The sequence below is a fragment of the Podarcis vaucheri genome (genome assembly GCF_965113315.1).
Source record: "Podarcis vaucheri genome assembly, chromosome: 12".
NCBI lineage: Eukaryota > Metazoa > Chordata > Lepidosauria > Squamata > Lacertidae > Podarcis > Podarcis vaucheri.
Genome location: NC_138750.1, coordinates 60,374,233 through 60,393,392, shown reverse-complemented (window position 1 = coordinate 60,393,392; position 19,160 = coordinate 60,374,233). Strand labels below are relative to the sequence as shown.

Genomic DNA, 19,160 nt, shown 5'->3' with positions numbered 1-19,160 from the left:
CTTCTTTAGTTCACCTTTAGTTCACAATGATGTGTAAATCACAATGATGTGTTAATCCTCAATGTATAATTAATTGTGTGAGTTTATATAACAATCTAAACATTTGTAAACACCTTAGTCATAACATTATCAATCTTAGTCATAGGTGGATTAAGAGCTTATATGCCTGTCTAAATACAGCTCTGACATTCTGTCTTTCATGTGCCAAAGATCTATGGAGCTATGTAAGCCCGCCTTACATACAAATGAGCCAATAGGATTTCAGTTTCTTTGTCTTGTATTGAGCCAATCAGCCACTGGCACATTCGTGGCCATGCTTGTTGTAACTTTGAATAAAAGGAGATGCTGTGAGGCTGGAGAAAGAATCTCTCTCTCTCTCTCTCACTTTTCATCTGGCACACACGCAAGCTCTCAGAAAGAAAACATCTAGTTGTCTGCTTTATTCATCTCTGCAAACCCCCAAAATCCACATCTGGTGACCCCGACGTGATCCTGAAGAAGGGTAAGTAATCAGATCCCAATAGAGATCCCAATAGAGATCCCTTTAGAGCCAAAAGCATTCCTCATACTAACCCGACTGGGAAAAGTCTAAAGCGCTTAATTCGTTAGTATGGGAGGGGATTTAAGTAAGGTGCAAAAGGCTCATGCGAAAGAGCTTCTTTCGTTAGTAAGACAGACAATAGATAAAGTCCAAATTTCTCTAAAAGAGATTGAACAGTTGCTGCAGGAAATAAATCATCAATGTCCTTTTTATAAAGCAGAAGGCACATTGCAAATTAGCACATGGGAGAAAATCGGCAAAATTTTATTTTGTGAACCACGTGCCCAAATCAGCTGCCTACTCACGTGGCAAAAGTGTGCTACCGCCATAGCGAAATTAGAACAATCTTCTCTTTCAATTTCTTCACTGCTGGTAACTGAAGAAATCACCTCCCCCCCGCCATATCCCCTGATTTTGCCCCCTTTGTCCCCTTCATCACCTAGCCAAAATCCCCCTCCCTTTTCCCCTTCCCTTGCTCCAGCGTCGTCTCAGCTTTCTGAGACCCCTCCCCCTCTCCCTGCTGTAAAAGTTGTGGCTCAGCCTGCTGTTTTTTCTGCTGCTGCTCCTTCTCAGTTTACAAATTCCCCCCCAATCCCCCTTCACCCCCCTTTTCTGTCTGAACAACCAAATCAGCATGCCTTTGTCCCTTCCTCTTTGTCTTTAGACCATGCTATTTTGCCAAAACAATATGGAGCCGTTCGTGCTGGGCTTTTACAGGCTAAGCAGGATGGGCTTTTTTCATTGGAAGAAACAGCTGCATGGGCTGGTGAAATGCCATTAATTTTTCCTCTCACATATCAAAATGCTCCTGGAGGTCAGCAATTACAAGTTTATCATGAAAAACTTCCTTATGCTGTCATGAAAGATCTCAGGAAAGCCATTAGTGATTCAGGTCTTAAATCTTCTTATGTAATGGGAATTTTAGAGGGCATATCTACCTCTTTTACAATGATTCCGGTGGACTGGAAAGATCTGATGAGGATGATGTTATCTCCAGCGCAATTTTTAGTTTTTGAAAATGAATTTAAACATGCCGCCATCGCTCTGGCTGATCAAACGCATACAGCAAGCCAGCTTTTCGGCGCTCCTCCATTTGAGACCCTGGCTGCCCAAGCCGTGTTGTCACCTTCACACCTTCAGCGCACTGCAACTTGCGTGCAGCGTGCATTTCGTAAAATTCCTGTCTCAGGACAGCCACTGAGTTCTTTTGTAAATGTTAAACAGCAGAATACAGAGCCATACCATCAATTTGTGGACAGATTGAAGGAATCGATCTGCAGACAGATTGATAATGAAACGGCTCAAAGTGAGTTGCTAAAAAAATTGGCTTATGAGAACTCTAACACGGACTGTAGAAAAATGCTGCAATCAATCGTAAGCCGTTCAACATATTCCCTTGCAAATTTGATAAAAGCGTGTTCGGAAGTAGGGAGTCAATCTCACACAATGTCTTTGTTTGCCAATGCACTTCACGCTTCCGTGATACAAACAGGAAACTGTTATAATTGTCATCGTCCAGGTCATTTTGCCAGACAGTGCACAGCCCCAAGGGGGACTGCACAGAAGAATAATAATGCAAATACCACGACCAGACCTTCCAAAAAATGTCCAAAGTGTGGGAAAGGATATCATTGGGCAAATCAATGTAGGTCTCAGGGAAACTTCACTGGGCCCAGTCTCTCGGGCCCCAAAGAATAGAGAGATGTCAGCCTTTGGTTTCTGCTGCTGCAAAAGTTACTAAAAATATGCCTTCTGAATTTGCCATTGATTTGATTAATCAAGAGACCAAAAACACTGCATTGCCTGGTGAAATCATAATCATGGCCAGCCAAATGGCAGGTCCACTTCCTCCTAATATCACAGGTTTAATTTTACCAAAATTTTCTGCTGCAAAACAAGGCATTCATGTCATCCCAGGTGCCTTGCCTCCTGACTATGTGGGCACAATTATGGTTCAATTTTGGAGCCATATACCCATGCAGTTAACAAAGGGTGAATCCTTTGCTCATTTGGTGATGCTGCCTTCACCACCTGATGTTGCCTGTGCTATTGACACTAATCTGCACAAGCCCTCTTTATCTTTTTCCCCTCAGCTTTTAGCTGTGACCCAACGTATTGGAAGAGAGAAACTCCTTCGTAAGTATAAAATCAATGGAAAAATTATAGAGGGTCTAATAGACACTGGAGCGGATGTTTCGGTCATTTCCAATAATTTTTGGGAACAAACTTGGCCGCTTGAAACTTCTCCTGAAGTGTGGGGCGTGGGAGGTAATCAGGCTTCTTGCAAAAGCGCACAGTGGCTGCCTGTCTCTTTACCTGATAGCTCTGAAGTTATAGCATATATTCAGCCCTGTGTGCTCAAAATTCATCTTAATTTGTGGGGAAGAGATTTGTTGCAACAATTACAAGCAACGATTCAAATAGATGAATAAGTTTGTGCTTCCACTTACTTGGAAGTCCACTGATCCTATATGGATTCCTCAATGGCCTCTTACAACAGAGAAATTGATTGCTTTGAGACAATTGGTCGATCAGCAATTATTAGCTGACCATATAGAACCTTCTGTCAGCCCTTTCAATAGCCCAGTCTTCGTAATTAAGAAGAAAAATGGGAAATATAGATTTTTGCACGATCTGAGGTCCATAAATAGTATTATTGAACCCATGGGGCCTTTGCAATGTGGTATGCCTAATCCAAATATGATTCCACATTCATATCAATTGGCTATAATAGATCTGCAGGATTGCTTCTTCTCTATTCCCCTGCATGAAAAGGATCGCAAATTTTTTGCTTTTACAATTCCAGAATTAAATAATAGTAGACCATCTAAAAGATACCACTGGAAGGTTCTGCCACAAGGCATGATAAATTCCCCCACTATGTGCCAATATTTTGTGGATAAGGCACTTCAATCCTTTCGTCTTAAGTACCCACATCTTAAGATCCAGCATTATACGGACGATATACTTTTTTATTCTCCAGTCCTTCCCCCTAATTGGAAACATGATTTAATAACCTGTTTGTCTTTGTATGGTTTAAAAATAGCTCCAGAGAAAGTCCAGGAATCTCCCCCCTTTCAGTATCTAGGACATAAAATGATAGCTAGTTATTCTATTCCAATAATCCCAGAACTTCATGTTTCAAAAACAATGAAATATGTACAACTGCAACAATTGCTGGGAAACATTAACTGGATAAGGCCTTATTTTAAAATCCCTCTTGAAGTGCTAAGGCCACTGTTTTCAGCCTTAAAAGGCCATCAATCTCCAGGTGAGCAAATCACCTTGAACTCTGATCAACTCAAAACTGTTGCAGAGTTGAAAGCACTCATGCGTATTCATTGGGTGGATAGAGCAATCCCTAATGTTATGCCTGATTTGGTCATAATGACGGATTCTGTACAACCTTTTGCTGCAATTATTCAGAAAGGTCCATCAAAAGTTCATATACTAGAATGGCTTTATTTACATCATGCACCAAGAAACACAGTAAACCCTTTAGTGGATCTCCTTGCTCAGCTCATTAGCAAGGGACGACGACGTTGTAAGCATCTTTTTGGTGTTGATTGTAATCAAATTATTGTCCCTATGCCTTTAGAACAATGGGAAACAGCTCTCTCCACAAGCATGGATTTACAGTGTGCGTTCGCTGATTTTGTGGGTCAGGTGGATTGTCATATTCCACCCGATACGCGCCTGCAAATGAGCAAGCAATTCCCTATGTCTTTCTCCTCTATCATTTCCCCTGTTCCTTTGAATGCCCTGACTGTTTTCACTGACGGGGCTCCTTCTAGAGGAGTTGTTGCTTGGCAACAGAATGAGGAGTGGCATAGTCTGTACACTCTCCCACAAAAATCTGCTCAGCGTTCTGAACTTGCAGCTGCGGTAAAAGCTCTGCATTATTTTTCCTCACAACCAATTAACTTGATTGTTGACAGCTTATATGTTTCAAACGTCATATGTAGAATGCAAGGCAGTTATGTAAGTCCTTTATTAGATGATAACTTGTTGAGTCTTTTCCTGTCTTTGCAACTGCTTCTTTCTAATCGTTCTCACCCACTCTTTGTAGTGCACATTCGCTCTCACCAACCTTTTCCAGGTTTCATTTCAGATGGAAATGCAAAAGCAGATTCCTTGCTAAAAATTTTGCCTGTCTCTCCTATAGAAAGTCATGCTTTTCATCATCAAAATGCAAAAGCCCTTAGCCGCCAATTTCAAATTTCATTGGAAGAGGCGCGTGCAATTATTCAGCAGTGTCCTCAATGCTCCAATCAGATTGGCCATCCCAGCCCTGGGGTTAATCCCCGTGGACTGGAAGCAAATCAGTTGTGGCAAATGGATGTAACTCATTTTGCCCCTTTTTTACCCTGGAAGTTTCTGCATGTCTCTGTCGACACATACTCTGGCTACCTTTTTGCTACGCCTCAAAGAGGAGAGCAAGTAAAACATGTTTGCAATCATCTTGTTCGTGCAATGTCAGTTATGGGCAAGCCTCATTCTATAAAAACTGACAATGCCCCAGCGTATTGTGCAAAAGGCTTTGCTAAGTTTTGTGAAACTTGGGATATTCATCATCTGTTTGGCATCCCTTATAATTCTCAAGGTCAAGCTATAGTTGAACGCTCTCATCGTACCCTGAAAACTGCACTGATCAGGCAGGAAAAGAAAGCAGGCATTCCAAACTCACTTTCAGAAAAGGAAAGTTGGTTGTCAAGTGTGCTTTTCACTCTTAATCATTTGAATATCTCCATACAGGATCACCAATCTTACACACGTCTTCAAAAGCATTTCCAGCAAAAGGAAATTCTTCCAGCTCCACTGGTGCGCTATAAAATTCTACCCTCCAATGAGTGGAGTGAACCAGTGAAATTGATTACATGGGGTAAGGGTTACGCTGCAGTTTCTACTCCACAGGGTGCTCGGTGGGTTCCTGCACGTTGTATCCGGCTGCACCATGGCGTGGCGACAGGTTCTTCCGGATCCATTGCCTCAATTCAACCACCAACTCCAGATCACCAGCGATGTGACGTCCAGCCCCCCCAGGATTCGTAAGCGGGGACATCGCAATCCCCCAGTGACGTGGGGCCAAATAAAATCGCTCTCTCTACAAGCTGAACAGTATAGGAGAGAACAGCAACTGGAAGCAAGCCCTACTAATCAGCTTCTATCCCTCATTGCTTGTCTTAATATGAATTCCATGATAATTCTCATTTTCAGTATTTTAATTTTGCCTCTCTCTACTTCAGCTCTTCCTACTGGTGATTCCACATCGTTAAATGTATGGGAATCGTTTGCAAGGACGCTCAATGTCTCAGCATTTTGCCTTACTCAGCAAGTAGCCATTGGTGATATCCTTGGCTCTTGTCTCATTCCAGTTTGCCATGATCCTCATGACATACAGAATGATACTTGGTTTTACACATCCCTACCTCAAAATGATTCACTTCGTACCCTTGGGTATAAAGGTTATCACAATTGGGGAACGCAAATGCGTGAACGCCCACCTTTAGCTATTGATTTGACAACCCCATATGTGGCTTCTTACAACGTCAGTTGTGCACGTATGGTCAACTGTAAAAAGACAAATTGCATAAAAATGGGCAAAAATAACTTCAATTGCTCTAATTATGTAAATATTTCTTATATATATAAGTACACAGAACTGCCAGCAGGCTGGTTTTGGTCCTGCCCAGGTTACACTTTCAATTACATTCCGGCAAACATTAGTCACGGCACACCTTGTTGCTTAAGCCGTCTGTCTATCATATTGCCTGAAAAACATCATTTTTCTTACTCTAGACATCAGCGCAGTGTTGAATTGTCTGATGACTGTGATGATCTTGTCTCTCTCCCTAGCAGGTCTGAATACATCTCTTTAGCTGTCTCTCTCTTAGGTGTTCCAGGTTTGGCTGTACGTAATAGCGCAAATATTAATTCTTTAGCTTGCTCTGCAGCAAAATCCCTGAATATTACGTCTAAGGCGCTCCATCTTCTCAACACAGAGCAAGCTGAACTTCGCAATGGTTTATTAAGGTCGAAATCTACTTTGGACTACCTACTCATGGTACATCATTATGGTTGTGAACAATTCGAGGAAATGTGCTGTTTTAACATCACTGACAATTCTAAGGCCGTTCAAAGGCAAATTTCTCATTTGCAAAATCTCACTCACCACATCAAAGAGGATATCGGATTTTCCGGACTCTGGGATTCCTTTTCCTTGTGGTCGACGGCGTGGCTACCTAATCTCAAATGGCTACGCGATGTCTTTTTTTATGTAATTATTATTGTATGTATATTAATTTTGTTTTGTTGCTTTCTCCAATGCATTCCTAGCCTTACAAATCTTTTTTCTCGCCTTCTCTCTCCTCCACCACCACCTAGCGCGCTCCTTGCAGCCTATTATGCGAAATGGCAACGCCACCAGTAAGTAAAAAACAAAAATAAAAGGGGAGATGTGGGTAGGATTATTTTGAGATTCGTTGGCAAACCACTAATCTTGAAGTACCTTTGCCCCATCAAACCTAGCAGTATTATTTCCGGCATTTGATGGCAAACCACTGATCCGGAAATATTGTTGCTTTATTCACCTAGTTGCCTCCTCGCAAAGAAGAAAAAAAAGGAGGAGATGTAGACATGTTATTTCTATGTCCCAGTGTAGGAAAACATTGGTTCTTTTCCTCCTGCATTCTGGGAATTATTTCTATCCTCTCTTTGCTTCTAAAACAGACTATAAGGCCTGTTTATAATCAATCACGCTTCTCTCCCTCTCTTTCACGCACAAGGCTAAAGGTCTCTGCCTGGCACAGATCTTTCTGTATATCATTCTTTGCATACCACACTTGTCTTCTTTAGTTCACCTTTAGTTCACAATGATGTGTAAATCACAATGATGTGTTAATCCTCAATGTATAATTAATTGTGTGAGTTTATATAACAATCTAAACATTTGTAAACACCTTAGTCATAACATTATCAATCTTAGTCATAGGTGGATTAAGAGCTTATATGCCTGTCTAAATACAGCTCTGACATTCTGTCTTTCATGTGCCAAAGATCTATGGAGCTATGTAAGCCCGCCTTACATACAAATGAGCCAATAGGATTTCAGTTTCTTTGTCTTGTATTGAGCCAATCAGCCACTGGCACATTCGTGGCCATGCTTGTTGTAACTTTGAATAAAAGGAGATGCTGTGAGGCTGGAGAAAGAATCTCGCTCTCTCTCCCACTTTCATCTGGCACACACGCAAGCTCTCAGAAAGAAAACATCTAGTTGTCTGCTTTATTCATCTCTGCAAACCCCCAAAATCCACAACCTGTTCCTTGCAATTCGGATTAAATGAACCTGATTGGGTGGCGCAACACCGGACCCCAAATACTGGGCCCCCTCCTTTCCCAGCCTTTTTCGGGGGTCCTGAATGGCAGGGACAGCGCCTTACACAGAAGTCAGACCATTGCTTCAACCAACTCAGAGCATCCCACTTTGACTTGCAAGAGTTCTCCAGCAGCTCTGGCACGGAGCTTTCCCTCGATCCTGCAACATCTTTCATTCTTACCTGGCTCCACCATCAGCTCAGAAACTTTATGCCCTTGCCAGGAGCCAGGGTGGATTTGATTTAAATCACGATTTAAATCACTAGTCAGTAAGACTTGATTTAAATCATTTTTTTTTTACAGAAAGACTCATTCTTGCATATTTACAACCAGATGAAGGTTTCATTTTTGGAATAATAAATTTGCAGAGTAGTTTTTACAGTTATATAAAAAATTACAGATTTGGTTTTACTATTAGAAATACTATTAGAACTATGGATGGAGGCTCGTAACATTATACAAGAGGCAGCAACTAAAACCATCCCAATGAAAAGGAAATGCAAGAAAGCAAAGTGGCTGTCCAACGAGGCCTTACAAATAGCGGGGGAGAGAAGGCAAGCAAAATGCGAGGGAGACAGTGAAAGATACAGGAAATTGAATGCAGATTTCAAAAAAATAGCAAGGAGAGACAAGAAGGCCTTCTTAAACGAGCAATGCAAAGAAATAGAGGAAAGCAACAGAATGGGAAAAACCAGAGATCTGTTCAAGAAAATTGGAGATATGAAAGGAACATTTCGTACAAAGATTTCCATAATAAAAGACAAAAGTGGAAAGGACCTAACAGAAGCAGAAGACATCAAGAAGAGGTGGCAAGAATACACAGAGGAACTATACCAGAAAGAAATGGATGTCTCGTACACCCCAGGTAGTGTGGTTGCTGACCTTGAGCCAGACATCCTGGAGAGTGAAGTCAAATGGGCCTTAGAAAGCATTGCTAATAACAAGGCCAGTGGAAGTGATGATATTCCAGCTGAACTATTTAAAATTTTAAAAGATGATGCTGTTAAGGTGCTACACTCAATATGCCAGAAAATTTGGAAAACTCAGCAGTGGCCAGAGGATTGGAGAAGATCAGTCTACATCCCAATCCCAAAGAAGGGAAGTGCCAAAGAATGCTCCAACTACCGCACAATTGCACTCATTTCACACGCTACCAAGGTTATGCTTAAAATTCTACAAGGCAGGCTTAAGTAGTATGTGGACCGAGAACTCCCAGAAGTGCAAGCTGGATTTAGAAGGGGCAGAGGAACCAGAGACCAAATTGCAAACATGCGCTGGATTATGGAGAAAGCTAGAGAGTTCCAGAAAGACATCTACTTCTGCTTCATTGACTATGCAAAAGCCTTTGACTGTGTCGACCACAGCAAACTATGGCAAGTTCTTAAAGAAATGGGAGTGCCTGATCACCTCATCTGTCTCCTGAGAAATCTCTATGTGGGACAAGAAGCTACAGTTAGAACTGGATATGGAACAACTGATTGGTTCAAAATTGGGAAAGGAGTACGGCAAGGCCGTATATTGTCTCCCTGCTTATTTAACTTATATGCAGAATTCACCATGCGAAAGGCTGGGCTGGATGAATCCAAAGCCGGAATTAAGATTGCTGGAAGAAATATCAACAACCTCAGATATGCAGATGACACAACCTTGATGGCAGAAAGTGAGGAGGAATTAAAGAACCTTTTAATGAGGGTGAAAGAGGAGAGCGCAAAATATGGTCTGAAGCTCAACATCAAAAAAACGAAGATCATGGCCACTGGTCCCATCACTTCCTGGCAAACAGAAGGGGAAGAAATGGAGGCAGTGAGAGATTTTACTTTCTTGGGCTCCATGATCAGTGCAGATGGTGACAGCAGCCACAAAATTAAAAGACGCCTGCTCCTTGGGAGAAAGGCGATGGCAAACCTAGACAGCATCTTAAAAAGCAGAGACATCACCTTCCCAACAAAGGTCCGTATAGTTAAAGCCATGGTTTTCCCAGTAGTGATGTATGGAAGTGAGAGCTGGACCATAAAGAAGGCTGATTGCCGACGAATTGATGCTTTTGAATTATGGTGCTGGAGGAGACTCTTGAGAGTCCCATGGACTGCCAGAAGATCAAACCTCTCCATTCTGAAGAAAATCAGCCCTGAGTGCTCACTGGAAGGACAGACCCTGAAGCTGAGGATCCAAGACTTTGGCCACCTCATGAGGAGAGAAGACTCCCTGGAAAAGACCCTGATGTTGGGAAAGATGGAGGGCACAAGGAGAAGGGACGACAGAGGACGAGATGGTTGGACAGTGTTCTCAAAGCTACCAGCATGAGTTTGACCAAACTGCGGGAGGCAGTGGAAGACAGGAGTGCCTGGCGTGCTCTGGTCCAGGGGGTCACAAAGAGTCGGACACGACTAAACGACTAAACAACAACAATTAGAAATACATAGGCAGATAATTGTGAAATTATGGTGAGGTTTAATAAGGTAACTCTTTATATCCGGACAACTTTTCTGCTGTACTTGATTATAATCGTTTCCTTAATAACAATTTAAACAATTTATTTAACTAAAACAATAACATCATAGCATATGTATCCATGTTTGTTAACTGATGTGGTTAAATGCGATTTTAAAAAAAAACAAAACTTAGACTGAGTTTTAGCACACATGAAAAGCTTAAATCAAATCCTCATTTCCTGATGAATAGCCTTTGGACTAGAATATAACTTAAATAGAAAACTCTCTTTAGAAAGATTTTTCCTCCAAAAGCGTTTTATTTTAAAAATCCGATTTAAATCAAAAAAATCTGATTTAAATTAAAAAAATCAGATTTTTAAATTTATTTATTTTTAAAAAATCATGGATTTTTATCCACCTGGCTCCCCAGTAATTGAATCCTGCTCCCTGCCAGTGCAGGGACTATGGTTTTTTAAAAAAATAATTGATTTTTATTCACCCTGCCAGGAGCCGCTGCCTGTTTTTTTTCCCCTCTCCTCTCCTGCTTCTGGGGTTTGATTCCCCGACTCTCTCCAAGGAAAGTCTTAATATGTTATGCCCCCCCCCCCCGGCAGACAAAATTACGGTTCCCTCAAAGCTGGAGGGGTTGCAGAAAGAGCATCTACCTCGCCAAGGGAGGGGAACCGCAGTTGAGCCGTCTTCCGGAGTTCCCCGTCCACGTAGATGTTCACGAGGTTCTGGCCGAAGGGACGGCGGCCCGTGATGTGGACGACATCGACGCAGTGCTGTTGGTTTTTTTGGGGGGAGAGAGTGGAAGGAGGCGTTTATGGGTCCACCGAGCAACATATTCCGCTCAGTACACTGGTATCTTGGTTCTCAAACTTACCGTATTTTTCGCTCCATAAGAAGAGGAGTTTGGATTTGATATCCCGCTTTATCACTATCAGAATGAGTGTCAAAGCGGCTCACATTCTCCTTTCCCTTCCTCCCCCACAACAAACACTCTGTGAGGTGAGTGGGGCTGAGAGACGTCAGAGAAGTGTGACTGGCCCAAGGTCACCCAGCAGCCGCATGTGGAGGAGCAGGGAAGCGAACCTGGTTCACCAGATTACGAGTCCACCGCTCTTAACCACTACACCACACTGGCTCTCATAAAAGGCGCACTCCCCCCCCCAAAAAAAAAGAAGTAAGGGGAAATGTCTGTGCATCTTATGGAGCGAATGCACTGGACGGCAGAGGGTTCCCTCGGCTGCCGCTGCAGTCGCAAGCTGAGGGATGCCTCCGCAGCCGGAGCCATGGCCCCCGTCTGTCGCTCGCTGTTAGATTAGATTAGATTAGATTAGATTAGATTTATTGGGGCCATTGGCCCATATCGAAACAATACATCAGAATTTATCCATAAACAATACAGTTTAAACAGTTCCAAGTTAAAACACCCATATAGAACCAATTTAACATCAGACTAAGTAAACACTATACACAATAAGCTCCCTCTATGTAAACCGCAGTTCAGATCCATCAGATTTTGGGGGGTATACGTCTTAGTTCTGGCACTTATTGATGGTTCTTAAGTTTAGCTAAGATGTCAGAGACATACAGTGATCCATTTCTCCTCTTTTGAAATAAAACATTAATCAGGTATCTAGCGACTGCAAGGGATCTACTTGCATCTTTGTCGTTTAATAAGTATATTATTTGGGCTTCCTGAGGACCGTCAGCAATTCTTGATAAATATGGGGCCAGAAACTTGGACCGTGCCGCCGAATGTAATGGACAACAGAAGATTATATGATATAACGATTCTATAGATCCACTTTTACAGTCACAGAGGAGTGAGATCTGACCATTGGAGAGTCTGTTACCCAACACGTTTGATGGGAAAACATTGAATCTAGCCTTTATAAAGGCATACCTGTGCGTCACCACAGATAAGGTAGTTAAGTAAGATGGAAGTTTCGTTGGTGGTGTTAAGCCAAGTTTTATCGGCAAACAGGTGCCACCACCTGTCGCAATATTAAATTGTAAATCCATCTCCTCTAATTTGTGAGTTATAATTCTTTTGGCAGAAATTAAATCCAATTTTAATAGTACAGATGGAGATAGTCCTAGGGACACAAGTTTCCCATGTATTATTTTTGCCCAGGGGCTAGGGAAGTCATCTCTCCAGAGACACTGTATCAAGTGGAGATTTGGAAGTTTATGCCATAATGCCAATGCATAATGTCGCTCGCTGTGAAGCCAGCAGAGCAAGAGCCGCCGAGACGCTCTGTGTAGCTCTCCCTTTTCTTGCTTCAAGAGAGTTCTGCCAGGGAGTGGACCGGCGCGGCCTCAAAAAACGTTGCTGACCCCTGGATTAGACCATGGGTCACCAGAGGACATTAGCAGCCCTGCTCTAGATTTTAATCAGCCAAGCACACACAGAGAACACCCCCCGCCCTATGAATTGCTCTGACAACACCAAAAAACAACAAAGTGCAGGGTTGCCTAACGAGCTCAGCTTCTTCACGGCTCTTGTTTACAGCGGAACGTATCTCACATTCACATTTTTTTTATTTTTATTTTTAAAGATATTTATTAAAGTTTCCAATTTTTTACAAACAAAAAGAGAAATCAAACATAAAAATATTAAAAACACATAAATTTCATAACTTATTTTCTCATATCTTATTTCCCCGACCTCCTCGTACCTCCCCTTCTTGTATACCCCGTTTAGATTGTTTATACAGCAAATCCTGATCTCAAAATCTTAAATTATTATCGCTTTAAATTCTTGCTTACAAAAAGAAAAGTCATTTTATCATAATTACAGCTTGAAACCACTTAATTTCAATCCAACATTCCTTAATTTTGCAATATTTTTGTAAGTAGTCCTTAGATTTTTTCCAGTCTTCTTCCACCGACTCTCCTCCCTGGTCCCGGATTCTGCCAGTCATTTCTGCCAGTCCCTTACAGTCAATCAGCTTCATCTGCCCGTATCTCACATTCACACCGATAAACCCCGACCAGGTCTGCCCTAGCCTCTTACTCACCCAGGCTGCGTCGTTGAACGGAAACTCTTGCAGGGCCACCGTCATGTACTCCTTTTTGGTGCAGACAGCCACCACCAGCGTCCCGTCGGCTGTGAAGAAGGCCTCAAAGCCCGTCCCGTTGGTGGTGAAGAAGCTGGGGGGGATCAAAGAACAGAGTAGCTTACAGCTGGCTGGCTGGATTTCTCCCTTGCTCACAGGAGCCCCCCTGAGACCCAGTGCCGGATTTCATAGAATCCTAGAGTTGGAAGAGACCACAAGGGCCATCGAGTCCAACCCCCTGCCAAGCAGGAAACACCATCAGAGCACTCCTGACATATGGTTGTCAAGCCTCTGCTTAAAGACCTCCAAAGTAGGAGACTCCACCACACTCCTTGGCAGCAAATTCCACGGTCGAACAGCTCTTACTGTCAGGAAGTTCTTCCTAATGTTTAGGTGGAATCTTCTTTCTTGTAGTTTGGATCCATTGCTCCGTGTCCGCTTCTCTGGAGCAGCAGAAAACAACCTTTCTCCCTCCTCTATGTGACATCCTTTTCTATATTTGAACATGGCTATCATATCACCCCTTAACCTCCTCTTCTCCAGGCTAAACATGCCCAGTTCCCTTAGCCGTTCCTCATAAGGCATCGTTTCCAGGCCTTTGACCATTTTGGTTGCCCTCCTCTGGACACGTTCCAGTTTGTCAGTGTCCTTCTTGAACTGTGGTGCCCAGAACTGGACACAGTACTCCAGGTGAGGTCTGACCAGAGCAGAATACAGTGGCACGATTACTTCCCTTGATCTAGATTTACATATAAGCTAAACAAGCTATAAGTTTAGGGCCTCACTCTCTTGGGTGCCCCCCAAAAAATGCAAATGAAAAAAGAACTGGATGTACGTTTCCAAAATGTAAGATAAAAAACAAATAAAATGAAACCTACACCATTTTAAGTTAGAGCTTAATAATTACTTCATTATTAATATAGTAAAGCTAAAGGGACCCCTGACCATTAGGTCCAGTCGTGGCCGACTCTGGGGTTGCGGCGCTCATCTCGCTTTATTGGCCGAGGAAGCCGGCGTTCAGCTTCCGGGTCATGTGGCCAGCATGACTAAGCCGCTTCTGGCGAACCAGAGCAGCGCACAGAAACACCGTTTACCTTCCCGCTGGAGCGGTACCTATTTATCTCCTTGCACTTTGAGTGCTGCTAGGCTGGCAGAAGCAGGGACTGAGCAATGGGAGCTCACCTGAATCTGATTGGCAAGCCCTAGGCTCTGTGGTTTAACCCACAGTGCTCCCCGCGTCCCTATATTATTAGTATACTCCTCCTTAATTGTATTTCAGTTCAACAATTACTTGGATAAAATACATATTTTGTTATGTGCAAATGGCTTTAGATTCTCTGTTTAGGGAAGCTTTTAATGTTTGACGGTCTATTGTATTTTAATATTTTGTTGGAAGCCGCCCAGAGTGGCTGGGGAAACCCAGCCAGATGGGCGGGGTATAAATAATAAGTTGTTGTTGTTATGTCCATAAATTACCATATAACATATATTCAACAGGGACAATTTATTGCTGACAAAGTACAGCTGGACATATAAAGGGCCCCATTACCTCCAGTAACTTAGGGCCTCATCAAACCTAAATCTGGCCCTGCTGAGACCCTCACACCGGGGGCACCAGGGATCCATAACAGGGTGTTCCTGGGGTTGGGGGAATACTTTGCAAAACACAGTCCTCGGCTAGAAGCAGCCGGATCTCAGGCGTGCTGACTGTGCAGATAAATAATGTTAGGAACCCACAGAAGTACGCCTGGCATCTTCCTTATACAGTGGTACCTCTGATTAAGTACTTAATTCATTCAGGAGGTCCGTTCTTAACCTGAAACTGTTCTTAACCTGAAGCACCACTTTAGCTAATGGGGCCTCCCGCTGGAGCACGATTTCTGTTCTCATCCTGAAGCAAAGTTCTTAACCTGAAGCACTATTTCTGGGTTAGCGGAGCCTGTAACCTGAAGCGTCTGTAACCTGAAGCGTCTGTAACCCGAGATACCCCTGTATTTGACTATTGATTAAAAACTCCTAAGATGTATTTTATATAATTGACTTTTCATTTCTACTCTTTGTATATCGTACTGTTGTGTTATTGCTATTGTCAGGGAACTGCCATCGGCTAAGGGGGGAGAGGGGAAAAGCAGGGTGGATTACAGAGAGCCCCCAAAGATCGTGGAAAGCAGCGCCTCCTCAGCGGAGGAGAGTAACCATGCCTCCAGTGGAGAGGAGCTTCAGGGCTCGGAGGAGGCGTGGTGGTGCCAGGACACCTTGCCTGGGCAAAGCGGGGAGAAGAGAGGTCCTCCGTTACCGACGCCTTCCCTGCACAGTAGGATTCCGCGCAGAGAGGGGAGGCGCAGACTGGGCGTCAAGAAACTACTCTGCTGGGGAAGGTTTAAGGACCACCTGTTGGGATACTGCCAGGGAGATAAAACCCGTCATGGCCCCCACGTCGTCTGCCGGACGATCCATCGATCTCCCGTAGGCACGCAGTATCAGCAATTAGCGACATGAGTTTCTAGAAAATAGCTTGCCACATTCCAGAGCTCACGCACACTCTATCAGCGGATAATGCACAGCAGAAGTCGCACGCAGGAGAGCATTATTTACAAGTTTTATTCAGCGTTGATCAGAACAAAGAAAAACATGACTGCCTGCATCAGTGTCTCCAGACACAGAGAGAAAACGAAAGCAATAGGAAACATAAACATCCTGTGAACAGGAAATACGCAGACTCTGTGACTCTCAATGTCTGCTCCCTTTTAAGGTGGAACGGAAATATCCGAACACCACCCACTCTCAGATTCTGCCAGTGAAGGAGCCAGCCACGGAATAGTGGCGCTCTGGACAGATGAAGTTTATTTTGGCATCCAAAGCAAGGCTTTGCACCTGAGCAGGGAGGCATTTGCCTGCTTGCTCTCGAGCAACCCCTTGGAACCTTTACAGCTATGGCCGATGGCTGACGCAAATAAAGATTCATTCATTCATTCCGCCCCCACCCAGACCCAGCCCGATTTCCGCTGCCCCCTTCCGACCGACCTGTACAGCTGTTTCCGCTTCAGCCTAGCCGTTTCCTCCGGGAAGTCCTTGGCCTCTTCGACGAGGCACACCCAGGCGTGGAAGGCAAAGCCGCTCCCGGGCCACTTCTGGATGGAAGGCACCATAATCCCCGCCATGCTGGGCGTGAGGTCGAAATACTGCAGGGCTCGCTCGGCACCATCTTTCCTGGCCATACCAGAGAGGGCCCGGATGACTTGGACGGTGTAGGGGTGAGGCCCCTTGCCCTGCTCGGTCCGGAGGAGCTTCAGGAGCTGCCTCAGTTCCCCCGGCCGGATGGAGAGGCCGCCCAAGACCTGTCACCACAAATGAAAAAAAACCGGGTGATAATTAGTGTTGGAGGTGTAATAGAATGACTGGAACATTAAACCACATGTGGTGGTCATGTCCAGGAATTAAGAAATATTGGAATATGATACACGAGGAAATTAAAAAGCTAATAAAAACATCACATAATAAAAGAGGAGAATCATACTTATTAGGAATTTTGAATGGTGACATCCCAAATGACAAAATTAATATTTGACCTGTACGCAACAACAGCAGCGAGAATTGTAATAGCCAATAATTGGAAAGGGAATTACGTCCCAACCAAAGGAGAACGGCTGAATAAATAATGCGAATACTTGGAATTAGCAAAGCTGACTGATTTGATAAGACCAAAACCAATACAATCCAGAAACAACGGAAATGTTTAAATGATTATTTATGTAGACAAAGATTCAGCGTAAGGTATTGGTTGTGTTTAGATTTATGAAAGATTTAGAAAACTTATTGATTAGCATATTTTTATGAGATTGTAAGGGGGAAATACAGAATAACAGATACAATTTTGCTTGAAATGTATATAGGAAGTGCAGTGTAAGCGATGGAAGTCAATCAATGAAATTTTATTATTGAGATATTTGAAGAATAAGTTTGGGAGAAATTCTTCCAACTTTTCTTCTTCATTTTTTCTTTTTATTATTTCTTTTTCTTTTCTTCCTTTTTTGTTCTTTTTTATATATGTGTATGTCAGGGGTTTAGGAGCAGAGGCAAGGGCAAGGGAGGAAACAGAGAGCGAAGGGGAGGAGGCAGAAGAAAAGATGAGTGATGACGACGACCCGAGATCTCCGAGTCTTTCCAGTGAATCAGAGGATTCACAGAAAGGAGCACCAGTGGCCAGGGCAAGGGGGGAGTCTAGGGGGGCACCCCAGGAAGATAGAGCCAGAGGGGACTCAGAGGAGAGCAGTTGGAAATCGGGACCAGCGTCACCGCCAGAGAGCAGGGAAGAGGAAGGGAGCCAGGGGGCAAGCGCTGGCAGCTCACCACAGGAGGGAGGGCATGAGTCAGGAGTGGCCACACCTCCATCGGGGAGCGAAGAAACGGTTAAGAGGAAAGTGGAAGGTTGGGCGCGCGCGCCAAGTTCAAATGCAGAGGAAGGCGGCGCAGTAAGCAGCCCGGAAAGGGAGCCAGGTCCTAAAGCCCGGCGCAAGGAGGCAGGAGGGTCCGGGTCAGCGTCAGAAGAATCCCGGAAGGAAGAAGCCCCGGGGGGTAGAGGGACCCAGAGGAGGACAGTCAGGCGGAAAAGGTGGAGCAGGGCTAGGATATTAAGTTGGTGCGCACGGGGCGGAGACTCAGACGGAGCTTCGTCGATCTAGCTACTAGACGTAGAGTTGCGCGCAGCAGCGTGAGAATGGAAACTGTAATTCAATAAAGACTTTTACTTAATGATCGCTGGCTAGCGTGATCCTCTGTGAGCTAGGATCTTCAAGCAGCTCTGACAGTAAGCTCCGTCTGCATTGTGGGCATCTACAGCCCCGAGGAGGGGAGAGAAACAGGTGCCTACTAGTGAGCTCACGAACAGCAGACGACATGACGGCTGAGCAGCAGATAGAGGAACTCAGAAAAGCAGTGGCACAACTGAATGCCGAGGCTCTCGCATCCAGGAAGAGAGAGGAGGAGGCAGCTGCCGCCTGCAGGGATCTCCAGGTCAGGTTAGACGTGCTGACGAAGCAGACACCCCGGCAGGAGGGAATTGGGTTGGCGAGACGAACAGGCGGGCTGGTCTCTCACTTCGATGGGAACCTGCAACAGTATCCCAACTTTAGAGCAGACGTACTGTGCGCACTGCAACTGCTGCATAAAGACTTTAGAGATGAGCAAGAGAGAGTGGGATTCATCATGTCCCATTTGCATGGGGATGCTAAAGCATGGCTACGCAATTTATGGAGAGATAAGGATCCGGCGCTCCAGAATGCAGATGCCTTTATTAAAGCGATGGATGGGTGTTTTTTATCAAGTATTGACGTGGATCTTGCCCGGAAGGAGGTGCATGGGCTAAGACAAGGGAGGGCCAGCGTCAGACAGTACCATGCCCGCTTTTTCGCCTTGGTCAGTGCCCTGGAATGGGACAGAGATTCGGCCCCGGTAAGAGACCTCTTTTGGGAGGGGCTGCACAGCTCGATTAAAGATGAGATCGCGAGGGGGGAGAGACCCCGAACCACCCAGGAGGTCGTTCAGAGGGCACTGGCAGTGGGGGTGAGGCTGGAAGAACGTCCGTGGAGCAGGGACGAAGGGCGTGGAGGGCGCGAACCAGCCAGGGGCCCCTCCTTCCTTCCCAGAGAAGCAGCGCGGGCGCAATCCACGCCTCCGCCAGGAGGAGGAGCCGAACCTATGGAGGTTGGAGGTGCAAGGGCTCAGTCAGCAACCAGAGCCCTAGCA

The 19,160-nt window shown here is 44.5% G+C and overlaps 1 protein-coding gene across 5 annotated transcripts in view; it reads right to left on the bottom strand.

Annotated features, from left to right (window-relative positions):
- Positions 1–19,160, bottom strand: part of NBEAL2 (neurobeachin like 2) — a 219,421-nt gene that overhangs the window by 67,729 nt on the left and 132,532 nt on the right. For all 5 annotated transcript variants that reach the window (XM_082192090.1, XM_082192092.1, XM_082192094.1 and 2 more), the window contains 3 exons: positions 16,440–16,753; positions 13,377–13,509; positions 11,013–11,132 (listed from right to left, as the gene is read on the bottom strand). In XM_082192090.1, the coding sequence (XP_082048216.1) occupies positions 11,013–11,132; positions 13,377–13,509; positions 16,440–16,753 (567 nt within the window). The remainder of the gene's footprint in view (positions 1–11,012; positions 11,133–13,376; positions 13,510–16,439; positions 16,754–19,160) is intronic.